At 46.6% G+C, this 24,759-nt stretch overlaps 1 protein-coding gene across 1 annotated transcript in view; it reads right to left on the minus strand.

Moving 5' to 3' along the window:
• LOC129704922 (ubiquitin-like modifier-activating enzyme 1) overlaps positions 1–24,759 on the minus strand; it is a 222,492-nt gene that overhangs the window by 57,002 nt on the left and 140,731 nt on the right. Inside the window, exon 23 of the mRNA XM_055648331.1 lies at positions 11,993–12,184. Within this exon, the coding sequence (XP_055504306.1) occupies positions 11,993–12,184 (192 nt within the window). The remainder of the gene's footprint in view (positions 1–11,992; positions 12,185–24,759) is intronic.

A 24,759-nucleotide genomic window follows, 5' to 3' on the forward strand; every position in this document is an offset into this window, starting at 1 on the left:
GCATTTGTAGATCCTTAGGTACACAAAATTGCTGGAGAAACTAAGCGGGTGCAGCAGCATCTATGGAGCGAAGGAAATAGGTGACGTTTCGGGCCGAAATCCTTCTTCAGACTGATCTGTAGATTTGTAGATTCTTGTTTCTACAGTAAATGCAGGCAGGTACTATCCACTCAATCTCCTCAACAGCAGTCCCTCCATCCCAAGAAACAGTCTGGTCTGCACTGCCTTTCATGGGGCAGTGTGTTGCATGGCTAGGTTTTTGTGATCAAGTCTCCGATGTGGGATTTGAACCCACAACATTCTGACTCAGAAGCAATACTGCTATACACAAAGCTGCAGCTGGCACTGCAGAGAGGAAATGCCCTAGTCCATTGAGATTCTATTAAACGTCAGGAGACAGTGAGTGTGTCTGGCGCTTTAGAATTTATCACTCTAAGTCTGGGCCAATATCAGAGCACCTTATCAAATGAACTACGTTTATATACATGCACTGTTTAGTTGTGACCGGGCCAGACATCTGTCTGAAGCCGTCAGATGCACATTATAGGAGGCTGTCAGTGAAATAATCCCACAGCAACTGACTAGAGGCAGCTGAGCAGGGATAGGAACACGTACACAGGCAGTCCCATAAAATGTTAGGATGTGGTAAAATTTTCAAGTGCATAAAGCCAAAACTAAAAGTACAGATAATTGCAGAAAAGTCAGGCAATGTGCATGATATCCCACACTGTCATGGAGGCAGAAGGACCAAGCCCGGGGCAGACACCTAAAAAGCTCCCAAGATGGCGGCTGAGAGTGGCATCTCTTCATCTGGTCTTCCCAGTGGAGGATCTACATTCACAGAGCCATTGCATCCTACAGCATGGAAACAATTTCTTAGGCCCAACCGGTGGTCCATGCCAACCAAGATGCCCCGCAGGTCCATGTTAGATCTTTTGCTTCCCACCTTAAACCTATGTCTCCTGGATCTTGATTGCCCTACACTTGGTAAAAGACAGTGCATTTATCCCATCTCTTCCCCATGATCTTACACCCCTCTATAAGATCACCTCTCTTCCTTGTGTGCTAGAAGAAATAAAGTCCCAGCCTGCCCAATCTCTCCCTAGAGATCAGGTCCTCAAGGCCTGGGGACATCATCATAAATCCTCACTGCACACGTATAGTATTATCTAACCTGTTTGGACGGCGTGCGGGACAAAGCTATTCACTCTATCTTAGTACAATAGATCATAGAACAGTACAGCACAGGAACAGGCCCTTGGGGCCACAATGTTTGGGCCAAACATGATGCCTAACTGAACTAATCTCATCGGCCTGTACATGATCTACATTCCTCTCTTCCCTGCACTTCCATATGCCAATCCAAAAGCCTTCTAAATGCTACTATCTTACCTGCCTCCACCACTACCCCTGGCAATGTGTTCCACGCCCACGCCCGCGCCACCCTGTTTAAAAAACTTGCCCTGCACATCTCTGTTAAATTGTCCCCCTCTCACCTTATAGCTACGGCCTCTAGTGTTGGACATTTCTACCCAGAGTAAAAGGCTCTATCCATGCCTCTCACAACTTCATATAGACTTTAGAGATATAGCGTGGAAACAGGCCCTTGGGCCCACTGAGTCCATGCCGACCAGCGATCACTCCGTACACGAGCACATTCCTTACACACTGGACACAATTTACAATTTTTTTTATGGAGGCCAATTAACCAACAAACCTGTGTGTCTTTGGAGTGTGGGAAACATGCAGAATATCTGCATAAAAAACCCCACATGGTCAATGGGAGAATGTACAAACTCCGTATAGACAGCACCCATAGCCAAGATCGAACAACCCAGGTCTTATGTAAGGCAGCAACTCTACCACTTTGCCCCCACTTTAACTTCTATCAAGTCTCCCTTCAACCTCCGATGTTCCAGAGAAAACAATCCAAGACTATCCAACCTCTCCCCATAGCTGAAACCCTCTAATGCAGGCAGCATTCTGGTAACCCTCCTCTCCAAAGCTTCCACGTCTTTCCTGTATAGGGGGCGACCAGAACTGCACGTAATACTCCAAATGCAGAGTAACCAACGTCCCGGAGAGCTGCATCATGACTTCCTGAACTTGTGACAATAATTAAGCTAATCTAACCAAACGTGGATTCATGGCAGCAGTGTCATCTGTTGCAAACAGCACATAAAGCTGCCATTTTATTTTAAACAGAAGGGGAATGCTGATCCTGGAATTATGACTGTCTGCTGCCTTCACACAACTTAAGGGGCTTTACGTTCACTCCCCCGTACCTTATTTCCAAGTCCCGAAGGATTTATAGCAGAGACACGAAGAAAGAAAATATACCGACAATAAAATGCAGGGCAGAAATCAAATCTACATCCCGTGTCAGTGTCTCTACTTGGCATGAAGGTGCTCATCCCCTCCATGGGTCCACAGGAGGATACGCATCAGGAGCACAGAGTCACAAGCAGAGAATGCTCTCAGAAAAAAAGGAAAGAATTATATATATATATATATATATATATATATATATATATATATATATATGTATCACCCCCCCACCCCCCACCGATGTTGAGCGTCTACCACTCTCAACAATCAACGAATGTCGTGAAATGCTCCCCACCTATTGGCACAAGGGACTTTTAACATCTAGTCCTGTGTATTTGATTCTTCTATATACTTATAATTATTATAATGCACCAGAATAATCAATAATCAATAATCTTCTCCCCTCTCCCTTCGGGCAAGAGGTACAGAAGTGTGAGAACGCACACCTCCAGATTCAGGGTAGTTTCTTCCCAGCTGTTATCAGGCACTGGACCATCCCATCAACAACTAGAGAGAGGCCCTGAGATACCATCTACCTCACTGGAGACCCTCCGACAATCTTCAATCAGACTTTACTGGACTTTTTCTTCCACTAAACGTTATTGCCTGTTCTTATAAACGTCCTGTATCTGTACACTGTGGACCACTTGACTGTCATCATGTATAGTCTTTCCGCTGAAGAAAGACACAAAAAACTGGAGTAGCTCAGCGGGTCAGGCAGCATCTCTGGATAAAAGCAATAGGTGATGTTTCGGGTCAAGACCGTTCTTCAGACTGAGAGTCAGGGGAGAGGTCTTGGTTAGAGAGGCGTGGGTTAGCACGCAATAAAAGCTTTTAACTGTACGTTGGTACATGTGACAATAAACTAAACTAAACTAAATAAGAATATTGGCATGAGTATATATAAGTACATGACATTCAGCATAAAACATGATGAGTTGAAGGGCCAGTTTGTATGAACCTATCTCCTAACACACTGTACTTGCTCTGAGGTATGGTTACAGTTACAACATCGATCAACAAACTATAGCTACAGTTTTAGTTTTGTTTAGAGATACAGCATGGAAACAGGGCCTTCAGCCCACCGAGTCCATACTGACCATCGATCACCCATTCGCACTAGTTCCATGTTATCCCACTTCCTACACACCAGGGGCAATTTACAGAGGTCAATTAACCTACAGACACACACGTCTTTGGGATGTGGGAAGAAACCGGAGCAGCCAGAGGTAAATCACGCGATCCCAGGGAGATCATGCAAACTCCGCACAGACAGCGTCTGATGTTGGGATCAAGCCTGGGTCTCTGGTGCTCTGAGATAGTGGCCCCACTAGCTGCACCGTTGTGCCGCCCACCTGTGTCACTGTGCCACCCATAGATATGTACTTGACATTAGGCAAAGAACATGGTGGGCTGAAGGGTCTGTTTCTGGGACTCTATCTCCCAATACAGTCAATATACAATGTCATAGTCATAGAGTGTGAAAACAAGCCCTTTGGTTTAACTTGCCCTGACAACCGACATATCCCTTCTACACTAGTCCCACCTGCATGCAATGGGCCCCATATCCCTTTAAATCTATCCTGTCCATGTACCTGTCTAATGTTTCTTAAACATTGTGATATACCTGTCTCAACTACCTACTCCGGCAGCTTGTTGCATACACTGATCACCTTTTGGATGAAAAATTTACCCCTCAGAATCGTATTAAATCTTTCTCCCCTCACCTTAAAATGCAGTAGCTATGAGATATGGTTACCACTGCAGAGTAATCACTCAATAATCTGACAACAACAATGATTAGAAGATCTGTTTCAGTGGTAATTCCAGAAGAAATATTGAATGTGTAGAAAGGAACTGCAGATGCTGGTTTACACTGAAGGTAAACACGAAATGCTGGAGCAACTCAGAGGGTGAGGCAACATCCCAGGAGAAAAGGAATAGGAGACGTTTCGGGTCGAGACCTTTCATCAGACGTTTTGGTCCAGCAAGTCTACTCAGCCATTCAATCATGGCTGACCTATCTTTTCCCTCAACCCCATTTTCCTGCCTTCTCCCCATAACCCCTGACATCAGTACTAATTAAAAATCTGTCAATCTCCGCCGTAGAAATATCCATTGACATGTCCTGCACAACCTTCTGTGGCAATGAATTCCACCAAGCCAGTTTCTGAGGCAATAAATCCACCACATTCCATACCAAGGTGCAATTGAGGATCTTCTGAAGGGTTTTGACTAGATCCTACCACTTTGTGAGTGATCCCATTGAGAAGCCAGTGGGCTTTGACCTGTTCTGGAGACAAGGATGCAAGGCATCAATGAGAAATATGGCAAGACAAACATGCTGGAGAAACTCAGCTGGGTGAGGCAGCATCTATGGAGCGTAGGAAACAGGCACCGTTTTGGGTCGAAACCCAGTTCCTTCTTAGAAATATGGCTAAAGCCTTTTTAACTGGGATTGGGACTAAAAACAGGGGCGGTGACTGTGGTCATCCAGTACAAATGTTTGACCACATTGTCCAAAAGTCCTCTTCATTCTTTTGTTGGGAGTCCAACAAGACATCACCCAGCTTATTGCTGATGTAACCGTTGGCAATACTCCAGTCTAAACCAGGCCAAAATCCAACTTGGTTGGATCAAAGGCAGCATCGGAAGTTTAACTTCTCCCAATTCAACTGACGAGTGGGAGTTTTTGGCAACAAGGGAACATATACTGTATCCCCAGGTTGGAGGCAGGCACAGCTCCGTCCACGCACACACTCGCAATGGTCTCAGAATTCCCCGATCGATGTTAGACCCTGGAGTTCAAAGTTCAGGGGCCAGCTGGGGTCATCCCATAGAAGAACCAGTTCTGTCTGTTCCTTTGAGAAATCTGAGTAAAATCAGATGGTGGGAGAATGAGCTTCTGGCACTCTGCCAGTTCTGAGTTGTCAGGGCAAACTGCCCAACTGCACTCTGTGCTTCCTTGCGCAGTGTTGAGGGACAGAGGTATTCAAGATATGCTTAATTACTTGGCCCCTTTCTGCTTTCCAGACATCAAGTCTCAGGTGACACTCCTGCACCGTACGGAGTGCTGCACATTTTGCCTCCGTCATCGAAGAGATCTACAGGAGTCGCTGCCTCAGCAAGGCAGCCGGCATCATCGGACACCCACACTACCCTGGCCACATTCTCATTTCCCTCCTTACATCGGGAAGAAGGCACAGGAGCTTGAAAACTGTAACGTCCAGGTTCAGGAGCAACTTCTTCCCTGCAGCTATCAACCTATTGAATACTACAACCTCCAGATAGGCTCTTAACTGAAGAAGGGTCCCGAACCGGCACCCATTCCTTCTCTCCAGAGATGCCGCCTGTCCCACTGAGTCCCAGCATTTTGTGTCTGTCAGACTCTTAACTATGTTGAGACTTGGGGGTATTTTTGTCTTTGCACTATTATTGTTTGTTTGGTACAGACACACACACATTATATCTCTCTCTCTCCTCTCTCTCGCTCTCTCTCTCTCTCTCTCTCTCTCTCTCTCTCTCTCTCTCTCTCTCTCTCTCTCTCTCTCTCTCTCTCTCTATCTCTTTCTATCTCTCTCTCTCTCTATATCTCTCTCTATCTATCTCTCTATATCTCTCTCTCTCTCTCTCTCTCTCTCTCTCTCTCTCTCCCTCTCTCTCTCTCTCTCTCTCTCTCTCTCTCTCTCTATATATATATATAGAGAGAGAGGGGGGGGGGGGGGAGAGGGTGAGGGCAGAGGATGAGAGAAAGGGAGAGAGGTAGAGAAGGGAGAGAGATATTACGCTGCATTTATTCGTTGTTTGTTCTGGTGTTCGCAGAGTACTATGTTTACACATCTGTTATGCTGCTGCAAGTAAGAAATGCATTTCAGGTAAGCAGCCCCCCCCCCCCCCCGCAACTGAGCGTTGAGGGGACGGGACCCAACGGGTCCCACTTGGTCTAGTATAACAATAAAACTCTCTCTCTCTCACATGCCTCAAGGTGCTACAGGTGCACAACCTTTTATCCGAAAGCCTTGGGACCAGACACTTTTCGTAATTCAGAATTTTTCGGTTTTCGGAATGGAAGATTTTTAGCGTAGATTTTAACGGCTGGCTCAGTGGTAGAGTGCTCGGCTCGTATCCGCAAGGTCGCGAGTTTGCGCCTCGATCCCGGCAGTTACTCGATCGCGAGTTTGAGTCTTCAATGTAGGTTTTTCTTGCAGAATAGGAGAGAATAGGGAGGGTTAGACTGGGATCATTCTCTGCGAGATGATCTTAGTGCGGGAGACAAGTGTAGGAGAGGTGTACTGACTGTGTGGGCAGAACTTTGGAAGTGATTGCCCACCATTCTCAAAAGCCGCTGTGTCTTCCTGTCCCTCCAACTCCAGAGGAATCCGCTCCCCGACGGGCCGCTACGGCGACAAGTGGCAGTTCGCCCCCAGCCCGAGCTGCGCCCCCTCATCCGCAACCCGGGTTCCTCTGGAGCTGGAGCGGGGCTGGGCTAGAGTTGTTGCTGGCTGTGAGTCTCTGGGATCTCTGTGCTTGCAGTGGGCCTGGGGGTCGGTGTCCCGATGAGGGGGCGCAGCTCGGGCTGTGGGCGAACTGCCACTTGTCGCCGTAGCGGCGCATCGGGGAGCGGCTTCTGGTGGTCCTGACCTCTCTCAGCTCCTGTCCAGGGGATCGGCCGGAGACGTCAGGACCAACAGGAACCCGCTCCCCGATGGGCCGCTACAGCGACAAGTGGCAGTTCGCCCACAGCCCGAGCTGCGCCCCCTCATCCGCAACCCGGGTTCCTCTGGAGTTGGAGCGGGGCTGGGCTAGAGTTGCTGCTGGCTGTGAGTCTCTGGGATCTCCGTGCTTGCAGTCGGTGTCCCGTTGGTCCTGACGTCTCCGGTCACCCCCTGGAATGGAGCTGAGACTGGGAACTGTACCGCCCTTGCCCCCTCCCTCTGCAACTGCAAACAACCCCACAGTTCCCAGTCTCAGCTCCTGTACAGGGGGGTGGCCGGAGACGTCACAGCCCGAGCCATCAGCTTCTGTCCCTACGGGGGGGAGCGTGTTCCTCTGGAATTGGAACGGGGCTGGGCTGCTGCTGGCTGTGGGTCTCTGGGATCTCCGTGCTTGCAGTGGGCCTGGGGGCCGGTGTCCCGTTGGTCCTGACGTCTCCGGTGATTGGCACTAGCTCCGACGTGAAGACAGTGCAAAGCCCCCGCGCCGGTGCAATGGGCGGGGAGCTGGAGAGGGGAGGGAAGGGGTCACACACATGGCCGGGAAGCAGAGGGGTGTAGGTGGGGTGAAACTGAAGGGAGCGACAATTTGCTGCTGCCTGCCCGCTGAGTTAAAAAAGTTCCCACGCAAGACTCACGATACACTGTGTATCGTGAGTCTACCGTGGGAACTTTTTAACCTCAGCGGGCAGGCAGCAGCAGATTGTCAATTATTAACCCTCCCGCGCAATATACCCTCACCTTCTCTTTTATGAATGGGGATTTAGTTCCCCTTTCTTCGAGGACCGACCGGAGGTTCCGCTGCCACCTCTGCGGGCTGCCCTCGGTGAACGTTTTCAAGGACCTTTCTTCAAGGACTGAAAAAATGTCGCTATTCGGAGGTTTTCGTTATTTGGATCTTCGGATAAAAGGTTGTGCACCTGTATATAATTGTACAACTTTTCCTTTAATATCAGCACAGTTTAAATCCACGTTTCCCCAGCTTATATCAACGTACAGGATGGTGAATTAAACACATGGGAGCTCATTCTATTTTACAAGAAGATTTCCTTTAATTGATGTTGTTCTTAGAATATGCCCGATGATAACCTGTAAGGTGGAGCTGTTATAATGGAAGGTACAACTGCCATCTGCACTGCCATCTGGTCGTTTTGGGCCACCACAACAAAAATGACTTCAGGCTGATCCTGAACAGAAGTCATGATGTGATATGATCAGGAAGAGACACATCTGTGCTCCTACACTCTTTCCCTTCCACACACTACGTGGATCACATGATATTTGCCAGATGGGTGTCCGATTTCACCGTCTGCTTCAGACAGACTTACCGAATAACGAAAGGCCTGGATAGTGGATGTGGAGAGGATGTCTCTACTAGTGGGAGAGTCTAATACCAGAGGCCACAGCCTTAGTAAAACGACGTACCTTCATAAAGGAGATAAGGAGGAATTTCTTCATTCAGAGGGTGGTGAATTCGTGGAATTAATTGCCACAGACAGCTGTGGAGGCCGTCATTGGGTATTTTTAAGGTGCAGAATGACAGGTTCTTGATTAGTACGGGTGTCAGGGGTTATGGCGAGAAGGCAGGAGAATGGGGTTTGAGAGGGAAAGATAGATCAGCCATGATTGAATGACAGAGTAGACTTGTTGGACCGACCTCTGCTACTATCACTTATGAATGTTCCTTATGCTGCCAAGACATCATTTGGAGTATTATGTGCAGCTCTGCCCATCATAGTACAGGTCCTGCGCAGGTTACGAACGCCTGCCTTATGTACAGCCCCTTGGGACTGCAGGCACCTCTGTCATGTGGGCATTGAATCTTGGGCAACATCAATGTATCGTGTTGAGGACTCTGAATGGTTAAGCTCAATGCCCTGGTTTAACCTACACATAGGCTCTTGTTTCCTCTAAGTGTGGAGGGAATGGACAGGGTTGGGATCTTTCTGCAGTCTTCTTCAACCTAACAACACACATGTCTTAGGGATGTGGGAGGAAACCAGAGCACCAAGAGGGAAACAACTTGGCCACAGGGTAAAAGTTTAAACACCACACTGACAGCATCAGAAGTCAGGATTGTTTTGCTTAGTTTAGTTTAGTTTATTGTCACATGTACTGAGGTACAGTGAAAAGCTTTTTGTCATGTGCTATCCAGTCATTGGAAAGACTATACATAATTACAATCAAGCTGTCCACAGTGTATAGATACAAGATCAAGGGAATAACCCTTGTTGCAAGATAAAGTCCAGTAAAGCCTGATTAAAGATAGTTCAAAGGTCACCAATCACCATGGGCAACCCAGTGTCTACAGTGTGTCATCTGCAAGATGCATGGACATTGCCAACCAAGGAGGCTCTGATGCCTCCTTGTAGATCCCCAATGGTTACCACCAAGAAGATCAAGGAAACTGGCACATAGGACCATCAGCACTCATAATATTCTCCCCAATTGGTGAACTATCTTGACTTGGAAGTACATTGGTCATCGTCACTGGGTGTAACCCTGGACCTCACTATCCCAGAATGATCTGGGGAATACCTTAATCAATTGCCTGACCGTGGTGGAAGAAGGTGATTTACCATCACCTTTTTGAGGGCATCAAGGATGATCAATCAGCCTTGGCGTTGCCAGCGGCAACTACGTCCCACAAATGTCTAGCAACTAAATAGCAAAAAAGCCCAGAAAGTGACTTGGGAATATTATGCTTTTACACGGGACAATGCTGTGATACAGAGTGCACGACTGGAAGAGATTTGGGAGCAGATTCATCACTACAATTCCAAAGGGAGTTGGATGAATAGTTGAAACGAAAAGATTAACTGGAGTGGGATTAATTAGACAATCAACACTGAGATTAATTAGACATTGGCACAGAAATGGTCTGAATTGGCACAGAAATGGTGCTCCATCGTTCAATGATTCCATGTATCAACATTATCACTGGATTTACTTCTTAGATAGAACATAGAACAGGCCATTTGGCCCACAATGTCTGTGTCAACCATGGTGTCAAGTTGAACTAAATGTCATCTGCCTGCACATGATTCATATCCTCCATTAACTAAATTCATGTCCCCATCTAAAAGGTTCTTAAATGCCGCTGTTGTATCTCCACCGCCACCCCTGGTGCACATTGCAGGCCCACATCACTCTCTGTGTAAAAACTTGCCCAGTACATCTACTTTAAGTTCTCCCCCCTCAGATGTTAAAGCTATGCCGCCTTGTCTTTAATGTATTTACCCTGAGAAGAAAGGTTCTTACTGCCTACACAACCTATGCCTATGATAATTTTATATACTATCAGCTTTCCCCTCAACCTCCAACGTTCCAGAGAGGAATACCATGATATGCCTTAGGAAGGAGTTTCATTACATATTGTGTACTATTTCTGATGGAGCCTTCCTGAAGCTTCTACCTGGCATGTCTGGGGAATGTGCAATGGGTGTGTGCTGGAAGATGGTCCCAGAGAGGAGAGAAACATGCAGTATGTTGAAGTGAATGAGTCTTGTTAACATGAGTCTTTTGCTGCAAATTTTGAGATCACTCGATATTTCAAACAAAGTATTTTTTCCAGGTACAGTTTTATTAATTTTATATTATTCCAACCCATTCTTCATTTTGAAATAGTGGCCCTGACCTGAAAAGACTGAGAAAGGGTCCCGACACGAAACATCACCCATCCTTTTACTCCGGAGATGCAGCCTGACCCGCTGATTTACTCCAGCACTTTGTGTCTATCTTCGGTATATAACCAGCATCTAGAGTTCCTTTCTACACAGGTCACCCATTCATATTCAGTTTAATTTAGTTTAGAGATACAGCATGGAAACAGGCCCTTCGGCCCATCGAGGCAATGTCCCATTACTTTAGAAGTAAATGCTTCTTCTAATATTATTGTTTCTTTGAATGAGGCTCCGTGGACCAAAGCCAAACGTGGATCAAGAAAACTTTAAATGAATAAAAAAAACCTTCTGTCCGCTGTGAATGGGTAATCGATGGTGGGTCAAAGGGCCTGTTCCCATGCTGTATCTTTCAATGATGGAATGATTCAATGACTTCTGGAAATCTTAAAAGGGACGAACAACAAAGATTGACGTTTCGTCAACAATACTCCAGACTCCCACTGGCTCATCCCACTCTCCTCCAGGTCTCTGGTTTGTATCTGTTTATGAGTCAGGATGGGCTGTGCAAATGGATGCCAGAGGAAATAGTTTAGTTTAGTTAGGGATGCAGTGTGGAAACACAGACGCTTCGGCTCACTGAGACCGTGCCGACCAGCAATCACCCCGTATTTGAATGAATGAATGAATACGTTTATTGGCCAAGTATGTTCACATACAAGGAATTTGCCTTGGTGCTCCGCTCGCAAGTGACAACATGACATACAGTGACAATTAAGAATGACACATAAAACATTAAACATTAATAATAAAACATTATTAGGACTATCCTACACACTAGGGACAATTTACAATTTTTTACTAAAGCCAATTAACCGACGAACCTGTACGTCTCTGGAGGGTTGGGGAAAACAGGATCGCCTGGAGGAAACCACGCAGACATAGGGAGAACTACGTACAGGCAGCACCCAAAGTCAGGATTGAACCCGTGTCTTTGGCACTAAAAGGCAGCAACTCTACTGCTGCGCGGCCCCTTCTCCAGGATTCTCTAAGCTACTCCAGCATTTTGTGGCTTTTTTGGGATCCAGAGAGGTCCAGAAGTAAAAAAGGAACAAAGCGCAGGTGTAACTCAGGCAGATCAGGCTGCATTTCTGGAGAACATGGATAAGTGATGCTTCCGGACAGGTTGGGAGGTACACTGCCTGTTCTGCAGTGCTCTGTGGCAGATGCTGACTTGTCCAACATATCTCAGGTTAAAGATGTCGTGGAGGCTAGCCCACTTACATTCTGTTTAGCTCAGGCTTCAGGCATCGGGGAAACGAGCCTACTCACCTTGCGCTTGGGAGGAGGAGCAGGATACGAGAAGGCAAACAAGGGCAGGGCCAAGTTGAAGAAGCCATTCCTGTAGGCAGATCTTGGCCTGTCACCTTGCACCACCTTGTATAGCTCCAGGCAGACCAGGCCGGCCACCGCTGCCGTGGCAGTGGCGATCGCAGGGATGATCCTTCCAGCAATCAGTCTGCTCTGCAAGACAGAATGACACAACAAAGGTTGAAGGAATGTGTAGGAAGGAACTGCAGATCTTGGTTTAAACCGAAGGCAGACACAAAATGCCGGGGGTGGTGGTGGAGGCAGATATGATAGTGGCATGTATGAGGCTTTTAGATAGGCACATGGATATGCAGGGAATTAACGCACATGGTTCGTATGCAGGCAGGTGGGATTAAACGAAGAGACAGAAAGAGAGGAAGGAGCACATACATAAAAAGGAATGAGTTTGGAAATAATTAGAATTCAAGAGACAAACTGAGACAACGATGTCAGTAGACAGACCTATTTATTTCTGTTGATGAAGAACCCTTTGGGAAATCAATTGATCATTTATAAAGATTGCAAATAGAAAAATCCAATTAATGTTCATGCTTTCAAAGCAAGAATGTGCAGCAGGGACTACATCCTTACCGCTGCATCAAATTAAGACTTTTATAATTTTTGGAAGCAGTCGTGACAAAGAGAGTATTAGGTGTTATTCTTGCCCCTAGGATTTAAACCCATGTGTCATGCAGGTTAATAATTACAGGCAGGACTGTCTGCCTTACACAAGGTATCCTCCACTGGTGTTAGTTTCTGGGTGACATCATCTCTCTGCATGCAGGCACTCAATTAAGTGGGAACAAATTATTGGTAAGACACAAATTGCTGGAGTAACTCAGCAGGTCAGGCAGTAACTCTGGAGAACGTCACCTATCCATGCTCTCCAGAGATGCTGCCTGTCCCCGCTGAGTTACTCCAGCATTCTGTGTCTTTCTTCGGTAAATTACAGTTCCTTGTTGTTACAAATCATCTGGGGCGGCACAGTGGCACAGCAGTAGTGTTGCTGCATTACAGTGCCAGAGACCCGGGTTGGATGCTGATTACCGGGGCTGTCTGTACAGAGTTTGTATGTTCTCTCTGTGACCGCGTGTATTTTCTCCGGGTGCTCCAGTTTCCTCACCCACTCCAAAGACATACAGGCTTGTAGGTTAATTGGCTTTGGTAAAATTGTAAATTGTCCTTCCATTGCCCATTTATACCTCACGCTGCCTCGGCAACGCCAGCAGCATAATCAAGGATGAGTCACACCCTGGCCACTCCCTCTTCTCCCATCTCCCAACAGCAAGAGGTACAGAAGTGTGAAAACATTCAGGAACAGTTTCTTCCCAGCTGTTATCAGGCAACTGAAATATCCTACCAACAACTAGAGAACAGTCCTGTTCTGCTGTCTACCTCATTGAAGACCCTCGAACTACCTTTGATCGGACTTTACTGGAATTTATCTTGCACTAAAAGTTATTCGTGTTATTCCCTTTATCGTGTATCTGTACACTGTGGACGGCTCGTTTGTTATCATGTATTATCGTTCCGCTGCTGGTGAGCATGTAACAAAAGCTTTTCACTGTACCTCAGTACATGTGACAATAGACTAAACTGGTGTGTAGGATAGTGCTGATGTACAGGATGATCACTGGTCGGCACAGACTCGGTGGGCCAAAGGGCCCCTTTCCTCGCTATATCTCTATCCCGCTGTATCTCGATCAATATCACGCGGTGTCTAAAGTAAAGCAGAAAGCAAGCAGCAATTTCAAAGGAAATGTCAGCGAAGTGCTTATATTTCTCCTGCGGTTCAGGAGCACCTCGAGTGCAAGGACAGCTCAGCTGTGGAGAGCAAAACAGATATTTAATTTGATGAATTAGTTTGTCTGCAAAGGAACATTAGCAGCCGCGGAGAGTCTGGATCTCGGCGTGAACTTTATCCTCTTACTGTAAGCACTGAGTGATTCTACCCAGCTGTGCAGAAGGGGCCAGTTAGCAGACAAGGGAGAGTCACCTTCCCCAGGATTCATGGTTACTGTTTGTCTGCCCACTTCCTTTTCCCATCAAAGCTCGTTAATATTATTTGGCTGATGGGGTGCAGAGTCCTCTTAGCTTGCTTTGTTTTATGACCAGGGATAAGATAATGCCCGAGTGCCTGGGAAGGAAGGCAGTTGAATATTAATACCAGATTCCAAAGCAGTTCCTCCACTATGTACGGTTGTCGTTTTCTGCAAATAAATTGAAAATCCCACAATCAACTTGCCAAAGAGATTTTCAATGGTTCCCAAACCTCCCACTGCACTCTGTTTTTTTTTCTAATAATGTAATCCTCCCCCCCCCCCACCCCAATGTACAGCATGGAAGTTTAGCCCTTCTGCCCAATTTGCCCCATCTACACTCGTCCCACCTGCCCACGTTGGGCCCAGGCCCCTCTAAACCTATCCTGTCCATGTACCTGTACAAATGTTTTTTAAACATTGCGATAGTACCAGCCTCAACTACCTCTTCCAGCAGATTGTTCCATACACCTACCACCCTATCTGCAAAAAAAAGTTGCTCCTCAAGTTCCTATTAAATCTTTCCCCCCCTCACCTTAAACCTATGGCCTCTGGTTTTTGATCCCACTACTCTGGGTAAAAGTCTGTGCATTTCCCCTATCTATTCATTGTATGATCTTATACTCCTCTATAAGATCATCCTTCTGTGCTCCAAGGACTAAAGTCCTAGCCTGTCCAACCTCTCCTTATAGCTCAGGCCCTCCAGTCCTGGCAACATCCCAGTAAATCTCCTCTGCATCCTTTCCAGCTTAAAAACATCTCCAAATAAATTGAAACTTCCCAAAGAGATTTTCAATGGGTTCCAAACCTCCCACTGCACTCTAGTCTTTTGTCCCATTTACTTGTGTAATACCCTCCCCCTCCTCCTTCCCCCCTGGGTCTCTCCCCTTTGTATTCTTCCCAGGTGAGGCACCATGTGTGGCTGAGAGACATTAAGTCCTTGTCCCAACATCTCAGCAACATGGCGATACAAGGAACTGCAGATGCTGGAAACTTGTGTAAAGCAAAAAAGTGCTGGAGTAACTCAGCTGATCAGGCAGCAACTGGGGAAGGAATGGATTGGTGACATTTCGAGTTGGGACCCTTCTTTCATTTCAGACTCATTGTGGTGGGGCGGGGTGGGGGAGAGAAAGCTGGATCGCTGGCCGGCACAGACTCGTTGGGCCGAAGGGACTGTTTCTACGCTGTATCTCTAAACTAAACAACACATTGTTTTTTATCTGAACCGATGTAGCAAGCAGGGTGGGGAATCACTCAACCATTTGTTCCCATGAGGAGAGCTGCACTAGCAGAACAAAACCTTAATGATCATTGGAGACTCTGTGCATTTACCCGATCTATTCCTCTCATGATATTGTGCAGCTTTACAAGATCACCCCTCATCCACCCGCACTCCATGGAATATAGGCCTCGGCTACTCAAACCACTCCCAGAAAGCCAACCAAATTTCTTACACACGATCATAAGAAATAGGAGTAGTAGTGATTTCAACATCTCCTGCTAGTCAAACATATTCTTGCAGATAATCACAGTCAGGCCAGCTGGAGACTGAGTATTTCATGGCCGTTCAGGGCCTAGAGATTTTGGGTTCTGTTTTGAAAAGCAGGAATGTCGATTAAGTCACCAGAAAATCAGCTGTACCACTTGTCAGCTGCAATATGTTCCATGTAATGTATTAATATCCAAGCGCTGGGTTACATCTACTCAACAAGATGCATAAAACAGTCATGCAGGCACCAGATCCATTGGTACAGTCCCAGTCAAATTAATACTGGAGACAATGTACTCAGAATGGCCGAGACGAGACCTCAGAGATACAGTGTGGAAACAGGCCCCTCGGCTCACCGAGTCCATGCTGACCAGCGATCACCCCGCACACGAACACTATCCTACACACGAGGGACAATTTATAAATGCCAATTAACCTACAAACTGTAGGTCTTTGGATTGTGGGAGGAAACGGGAGCACCCAGAGAAAACCCACTCAGTCACAGGGAGAACGTACAAACTCCATACAGACAGCACCCGTAGTCAGGATCGAACCAGGGTCCCTGGCGCTGTGAGGCAGCAACTCTACTGCTGTGCCACCGCGCCAAGTTGACTAGCTCATTATTACACTTTCCTGCTATAGTCCTGAGTTACTCACAAATTCACCCCAGTTTTCCCCTTGACTCAAACTCGGAGAATTACGGAAACAGCCAGCAGTAGGTACTTGGGGTTCTTTTTTTATTTGTGGACATTTTTCAACATGCTGAATAAACGTCCTGACTTACCTGATGCCCCGAGTACCTACGGCTGGCATAACGAGCCGCTACAAAATATCTACGGACTCGCTACGGACATTCTCCGAGTTTGAATCAAGGGGAAAACTCGGGAGAATTCGTGAGCAACTCGGGAAAGTGGGACAGGGGCTTAAAACTCATGTCACTGATAGTTTACTCAAGGCAGGAACCACTTGGTTGTTTTATTTATCTCTGCTCAGAAAATTCAACATGAAGGAAATCAGTTGCAGAGACTCAGATTTATCATTCTCTCAGCTCCATTTCAGGGCTGCAATGCTATGGTTGCTGGGTTAGAGTCTTAGAGTCATACAGCACAGAAACAGGCCCTTCAGCCCAACTTATCCATGCTGAGCATGGGGTCCCATCTGCACTAGTCCCACTGCCTACATTTGGCCCATGTTCCTCTTAACGTTTCCTACCCATGTCCTGTCCAAATGTCTTTTAAATGTTGCTATAGTACCCGCCTCAACCACCTCCTCTGGCAGCTCTTTCCATATATCCATCACCCATTGTGTGAAAAAGTTGCCCCTCAGGTTTTTACAAAGGTCATGTGATAGGAGTAGAATTAGGCCATTCGGCCCATTCGGCCCATCAAGTCTACTCCGCCATTCAATCATGGCTGATCTATCTTTCCCTCCTAACCCCATTCTCCCGCTTCTTCCCATAACCTCTGACACCCGTACTAATCTTTAGCCCATCTATTCCCCTTATCACCTTTCTCCACCTCTATAAGATTACTACTCATCCTCCTTCACTCGAAGGAATAAAGTCTTAACCTGCCCTTTAGCTCAGGCTCTCAAGTCCTGGCAACATCTAACGCTTTGGAGAAGGTGCAGAAGGGGCATATCAGAATTGCTGCCTGGATTAGAGGGCCACAAATGCTGGAGTAACTCAGCTGGTCAGGCAGCATCATTGGAGAACATCAATAAGTGATGCTTTGAGTCTAGACCAGAAGAAGGGTCCTGACTCAAAACATCCAGAGATGATACGTTGAGTTACTCCAGCATTTTGTGCCTCTTTTTTTTAAAACAAGCATCTGCGGTTCCTTGTGTCTGAATTAGTGTTTAGCTATAAAGAGAGGAGAGGTTGAACAAATTTGGATTATTTGCTCTGGGGTGTCGGAAGACCTGATCGAATTATAAGAGGCGTAGATAAGGTAGATGATTAGAATATTTTTCCAAGGGTGTTAATGTCAAAGGCCAAAGCTTTAAGGTGAGATGGGCACATTCTAAGGGAGGTGTGTGGGGCAGGTTTTATTTACACAGAGAGTGGTGGGTGCCTGGTATATGCTGCCGGGGGTGGAAGTGGAGGAAGATACGATACGGTGGCATTTAAGAGGCTTTTAGATTGGCATGGATATGCAGGGAATTAAAGGAAATAGATCACGTGCAGGTAGAGAAGATTAGTTTAATGGCATCTTGTTCGACTTGGATATTCTGGGCCAAAGGGCATGTTCTTTTGCTGTACTGTTTTATGTTGCATGGCCATTGAAGAGCTTTTAAGTTGCAGATTGCAATACATACAGCGTAAGTTCCTAAGTTCAGCCACATGACATGAGAAGACTATTTGTTTTGGTGGTGATGGTTGAACGACATATATTGGAATTCAAATGCTGAACGCTCCTGTTCTGTTTTGAAATGTTGCCATACAGGGTGTTAGAACCATCTGAAACTGAGCAGATAGGACCTTGGTTTAAGGTCCTATCAGAAAGATGGAATCTCAGACGACAGCAGCAACCCCTCAGTATTGTATTCAAGTGTCAGTGGAAACAAAGGTAACCATCTCAACTGCATCGAACTGGTTTAGCGATTCAACCTGATTGAGAGTACACGGATAGGACCTTGGTTTAAGGTCCTATCAGAAAGATGGAATCTCAGACACAGCAGCAACCCCTCAGTATTGTATTCAAGTGTCAGTGGAAACTCCGCGAATGTTGGGGTAACACATCTCAACTGCACGGCGAACTGGTTTAGCGATTCCAAACCTGATTGAGAGTATTTTGTGTTTCAGTTTGGTCATTATTTTGTAGGGGACTAAGATGTTTATCACCCCCCTTCACTGAAGACTTGACTACATTTAAGGCAATGATTTACAGATGTTTAAGTGATTCGGGGAGAGCCGCTACAGTGAGACCTACAGGGTCGTGGTTGAACAGGCTTTGGTAGACGACTCTGGAAAAAATTCTCTGGAGCGGTTTCAGGAGGATGAGGTTGTGATCTTATTAGAGTTTTTGGTGTGTAAAAATCATGAGAGCTGAAAAGTGTGTTGCTCGAGAGTGAGCTACAGGGGAATCTAAGAACCAGAGGACTTATAGGGTTTCATAACGTGAGCGGTGGGAGAGGAGATTTAAGGTAACATTTTCATACAGAGGGTGGTGGGTGTATGGAACGAGCTGCCGGAGGAGGTCATTGAGGCAGGGAGTATCGCGACATTTAAGTAACATTAGACAGCTACATGGATAGGACAAGTTTAGGGGGATATGGGCCAAACGCAGGCAGGTGGGACCAGTGTAGATGGGACATGTTGGTCGATGTGGGCGTTGGGTCGAAGGACCTGTTTCCACATTGTATGACTAGTTGAGATCATTGAACTGAACTTTCACTGTAGTTCACCTTTCTAACTTAAAGACCAGACGATAGAGATGGTTTGTCCGGTGAATCATTCAGGGAACATTTTCTGCTGTAATGCCAAATTAGTCTCTGACCAAGATAATTAGTCAAAGGACTTTCATTGAAGATACCTTTATGAATTAAATTTGAGGCTGGGTCATTAATATCAACAATTCCCAATTTCCCATCTATTAATGAAGAAGCCCTCAGCTCACATGGATGAAGTGACTGTGAGAAGCCCATCGAGTGGGTGGATAGTGAAACCATATACAATCAAGTCGGGCTGGCACCCAGGGATCATAACACAGTGAGTGAAGTAATTGTTGTAATTACAATTAATCTTTCCATACCATTATATTCAGCGCCCAAACCGGTTTGGGTCACTCCCGATTCACAGCGGTGTAGGGAAGATGTTTTCACCGTTGGATATTATTGTGACGTTGGGGCAGCGGTAGAGTTGCTGCCTCACAGCGACAGTGACCCAGGTTCAATCCTGACTACGGGTGCTGTCTGTACGGAGTTTTGTACGTTCTCCCCGTGACCTGCGCGGGTTTTCCCCGGGTGCTCCGGTTTCCTCCTACACTTCAAAGACGCGCAGGTTTGTAGGTTGATTGGCTTCGGTAAAATAGTAAATTGTCCCTAGTGTGTAGGAAAGTGCTAGCGTACGGGGTGATCGCTGGTCGATGCAGACTCGGTGGGTCGAAGGGACTATTTCCTTGCTGTATCTCTAAACTAAACTAATAAACACAGTATCCGGTTACTCAAGCCAACAATTCTTGACCATTCTTAACTTCCTTTGAGTAGACAGTGGTTGAGCTGCCTCAGTTTATTTTTTAATTTTAGAGATATAGCTGCAATTTATGCTGCAGTGTCTTTGACAGGAATGGTTTTTTTTGGGTTTTTTAAATTTTTTTATCAGAAGTACAATAATGTGGTACCTTGTAGATACCTAATATATATTGACATGTTACATTTTATGAAAGAAAAGAAAGAGAATAGTAGAAAAATAGAGAAGTGCGTGATACCGAACAGTGAGAAGAAGGAAAGACGAAAAGAGAGAAAATAGAGAGAGAGCAAAAGAGGAGATAGAGAACAAGAGACTGAAGGAGAAATAGCTATTTATTATTCTTCACCACCCTGCATGGGAATGGTTAAAGTAAACTATTTCCTTTGGTGATCCAATCAAGGGCAAAGGGATGTTATCTTGGTTTTAGTTTTGGAGATACAGCGTAAAAACAGGCCCTTTGGCCCACTGAGTCCGCTCCGACCAGCGATCACCCATACTGTAGTTCTACCCGACACATTAGGGACAATTTTACAGAAGCCAATTGACCTACAAACCTGCATCTCTTTGGAATGTGGGAGGAAGCCAGAGCTCCCGGGGAAAATCTACAGGGAGAACGTACAAACTCTGCACATACAGCACCCGTGGTCAGGATCGAACCGGGGTCTCTGGCACTGTGAGGCAGCAGCCCGACACTAACTCGCCTTCTCACTTTCCCGGTTCTGATGAAGACCTCTGAAATGTACAGTCTGTTTCATTCCCATCTATGCTGCCAGACCAGCCGTGCATTTCCAGTTCTAATTACAGCAGAACCCGATGGGTCTGACAGAAACAGGAAAAGCAAGTTAACTGAAATCAGTTGAATATTGCTCATCCATGTTTAACAGATCCCTCCAATTGCCTCGCCCCTCCATAACTGTCACCTCATTCTGCCCTTCAAACATCAGCTGATTCAGTTCCTCCCATCCTGGCCTCCAGCACGTCCCAGAATCGCCACTCCTCACCGTGGCTGACTGTTCCTTCAGTAGCCAAGGTTTTTATGTTTGGGAAATCATTCCCTGCATTCCTCCACATTCCTCTTCCTTCTCGTTTTGCTTGTTAAAATCTTCCACATAACATAGAACATTTATTTTACAGATACAATGTGGTAGCAGGCTCTTCGTCCCGCGGAGTCCGTGCCGACCTGCGATCATCCCGTGCACCACTATCCTACACACTAGGGGCAATGGGCAGAAGCCAATTAACCTCTAAACCACCACATGTTATAGAAGCAGAATTAGGCCATTAAATCCATCTCCGCCATTCAATCATGCTGATCTATCTCTCCCTCTCAACCCCATTCTCCTGCCTTCTCCCCATAACCCCGACACCATTGCTAATCAAGAATCTGTCAATTAGGTTTAAGGTAAGAGGGGAACAATTTCATAGGAAACTGAGGGGCAATTTTCTTTTCACAAAACGGTGGTAGGTATATGGAATGAGCTGCTAGAGGAGGTAGTTGAGGCACGTACTGTCACAGCGTTTAAAAACATATGGACTGGTACATGGATAGGATGGGTTTTTGAAGGATATGGGCCAAATGCAGGCAGGTAGGACTAGTGTCGATGGGGCACATTGGTCAGCATGGATAATTTGGGCTGTAGGACCTGTTTCCAAACGCCTGTATGAGGAAGTATAATGTATACGTCAGGAAAGGAGCCCAAAAAATGAATATTTAGGAGCCAACGGCTCAATGGCATGTCAGCAGACCAATGCTAATGATGAGGCTGTTGTATTTCAATAGCCAGTAAACAGAGGCACGGTCAATGAATGGACGGTGATGCAGGAAGATGCTGATGTTTAGTTTAGTTTAGAGAAGCAGCATGGAAACAAGCCCTGAGCCCAACAAGTCAATCGATCACCCGTTTACTCTCGTTCTGTGTTAACCCACTTTCTCATCCACTCCATACACACTAGGAGTCAATTGATAGAGGTCAATGAACCTACAAATCTGTGGGATGTGGCTAGAAACTAGAGCACCCGGGAGGAAACCCACACGGCCATAAGGAGAATGTGTGAACTCCACCCGATGTCAGGATTCAACCTGGGTCTCTGGGGCTGTGAGACAGTGCAGAGACTGATGTGCCACTGTGCCACCCTTTATGTTTGAATTATTCAGGATGGGCAAGTAGGGCATGGAAGCTCATTAGATGATTATAATGCCCCAGAAAACTGTGCAGTGCAGCATTAAATAAGCAGTATGTGACCGATCCATCCAAATTGTACCACAGAACAGCACAATGGCGCAGCAGTAGAGTTGTTGCCGTGCAGTGCCAGGGACCCAGGTTTGCTCCTGACTATGGTTGCTGACGGTACGGAATCTGTACGTTCTCCCTGTGACGGTGTGGGTTTTCTCCGGGTGCTCCGGTTTCCTCCCACATTCCACAGGCGACCAGGTTTGTAGGTTCATTGGCTTTGGTGCGGACTCGGTGGCCCGTGCGGACCTGTTTCCATGCTCTATCTCAAAAGTAAAGTCTGAAGAGTGAAGGGAACTCCTCTGTGTGAACTTGCTGGCACAAGGGAAGCCCTTTGTATGCTGAATATGTGGGTTGCTGCGTTGGTGCTGTTTGTGCAAGCACAGATGGCTCTAGTGGACTTTAAACTTAGCCGATTGCATGCATCCAAACCACCTGGCAGATCTGGATGTGTGCTGCTGTGCCTGAACCATCCCCATCTTGTTTACAAGGCAGTAACAAGAGCTCTGAACGAAAGGAAAAGAAAATCCTTCCAAAAACTGCGGGGTCTTAAATTCATTAAGATTTGAAAGGAACAGGAATTTGAAGCTCAGAAAGACACAAAGTCACCCAGAGTCACTCAGCAGATGAGTCACTCCAGACTTTGGAGAACATCACTGGAGAACATGGGTAGGTCACATTTTGGGTTGGGATCTTTCTTCAGATTGATCAGTCTGAAGAAACGCCACCTATCCATGTTCTCTGGAGATGCAGCCTGATCCGCTGAGTGACTTTGGCACTTTGTGTCCTTTTATATAAACCAGCAGCTTGTTTCAACATGGAACTAATGTGAACGGGTGTTTAAGAAGGAACTGCAGATGCTGAAAAATCGAAGGTACACAAAAATGCTGGATAAACTCAGCGGGAGCAGCAGCATTTATGGAGCGAAGGAAATAGGCAACGTTTCGGGCCGAAACCCTTCTTCAGACTGATGGGGGGATTGGGGGTGGTAGGGGTGGGGAGAAGAAAGGAAAAAGGAGGAGGAGGAGCCTGAGGGCTGAGGAAGGGGAGGAGCCAGCAAGGGCTAACAAAATTGGGAAAATTCAATGTTCATGCCCGCAGGATGCAGACTCCCCAGGCGGAATATGAGGTGCTGTTCCTCCAATTTCCGGTGTGAACTGGGGTGATTGCTGATCAGCATGGACTCGGTGGGCTGAAGGGGCTGTTTTTATGCTGTGTTGCCAAAGTACATAGCAACTGCGATATTGGATAAGGAGAATTTCCAGGAAAAGTAACTAGAAATATTGATGTTTAGTTTAGAGATACAGCATGGAAACAGGCCCTTCAGCCCACGCCGAACGTCGATCATCGGTTCACACTAGTTCTATGTTATCCCACTTTCTCATCCACTCCCTACACACGACGTGGATGATTTACAGAGGCCAACTAACCCACAAACATGCACGTCTATGGGATGTGAGAGGAAACCGGAGCACCCGGAGGAAGCCCACACGGTCACAGTGAGACCTGGCAAACTCCACACGGACAGCACTCGAGGTCGGGATCAAAACCGGGTCTCCGCCGCTGTGAGGCAGCAGCTCTTCAGCTGAAAACAAAGCTTCACACTACACAACGGTACAGTTGACAATAATAACAATAAACTAAATAAACTAAACTGCCTTCTGGCATTACCACCCACATCCTTTGTCGAGCATCTAGCATTGACCTCCTGCCTTTACATGTAACAGCAATGTCAGCTGTACATAGGATCTGTGCCTGAGGAATTAGCAATGGAAGCAAGTCGCCCACACAGAAGCCTTGCCCCACTGGAAACACTCACAGTACCATCGCACTGCATAACACATTGTTTATGCTACAGCAGAAAGGAAACATTCAGGCACCAAGCATAAGGAGTTATTTTACGAGTGAGAAGGGCCGGCGGTAGAAAGGAACAGCTGCTGTTAGTCTGCGGGGCTGGTAGATATTCCGACATGTACATCGCTGGCAGCCTTTGCCGACCTTTCCTGGCTCCGAACATGACAGATTCCTGGCTCTGCCTCTGCTCTGGATCGCCGGCCAGCTTTGTGCTCTCCATGGCTCCCTTGCAGGACTGTGGGAAGTTCATTAAGGCTGATCATCTGGAAAAAAAGCAGCGATCCCTCAGGAACCTCTCTGGCACATTTACTGGCCGAGCTCTGGAACAATGGGCAAGTAGAAGCTAGAACTAGCCGCACTGTCGCCTTATGTGTAAAAGAAAACCATCAAGGCTGACAACCTGCATCAACTTAAAGGCCAAGCTGCCCAAAGTTTACTCTGTCAAATCTCTTGTCACTGCAGTGCAGATTGCTTTCTTATCTTTGCAGACAGCACAACGCACAGCATGGGCTTTCTGCATGACTTCCTCCCAGGTATCAGGTTAATCCTGGAGGATTCCAGTATCGTGGAATATTGAGTGCAAGCCCATGGCTATTTACTGCCTTCACTTCCACCACTGTTTGCAACAGTCTGAAGGCCGGCACAGCGGTAGAGCTGCTGCCTCACAGTGCCAGAGGCCCGGGTTCGACCCTGACCACGGGTGCTGTCTGCACAGAGTTTGTACTTTCTTCCTGTGACCACGTGGGTTTTCTCCAGGTGCTCCGGTCTCCTCCCACATTCCAAAGAAGTACAGGTTTGTAGGTTAATTGGCTTCCGTAAATTGTCCCTAGTGTGTAGGTTAGTGTACGGGGTGATCGCGGGACGGTATGGAATCGGTGGGCCGAAGGGCCTGTTTCCACGCTGTATCGCTAAAGTCCAAAGTTTAA

This window comes from Leucoraja erinacea, chromosome 16 (genome assembly GCF_028641065.1).
Source record: "Leucoraja erinacea ecotype New England chromosome 16, Leri_hhj_1, whole genome shotgun sequence".
In the NCBI taxonomy this organism is placed as follows: Eukaryota; Metazoa; Chordata; class Chondrichthyes; order Rajiformes; family Rajidae; genus Leucoraja; species Leucoraja erinaceus.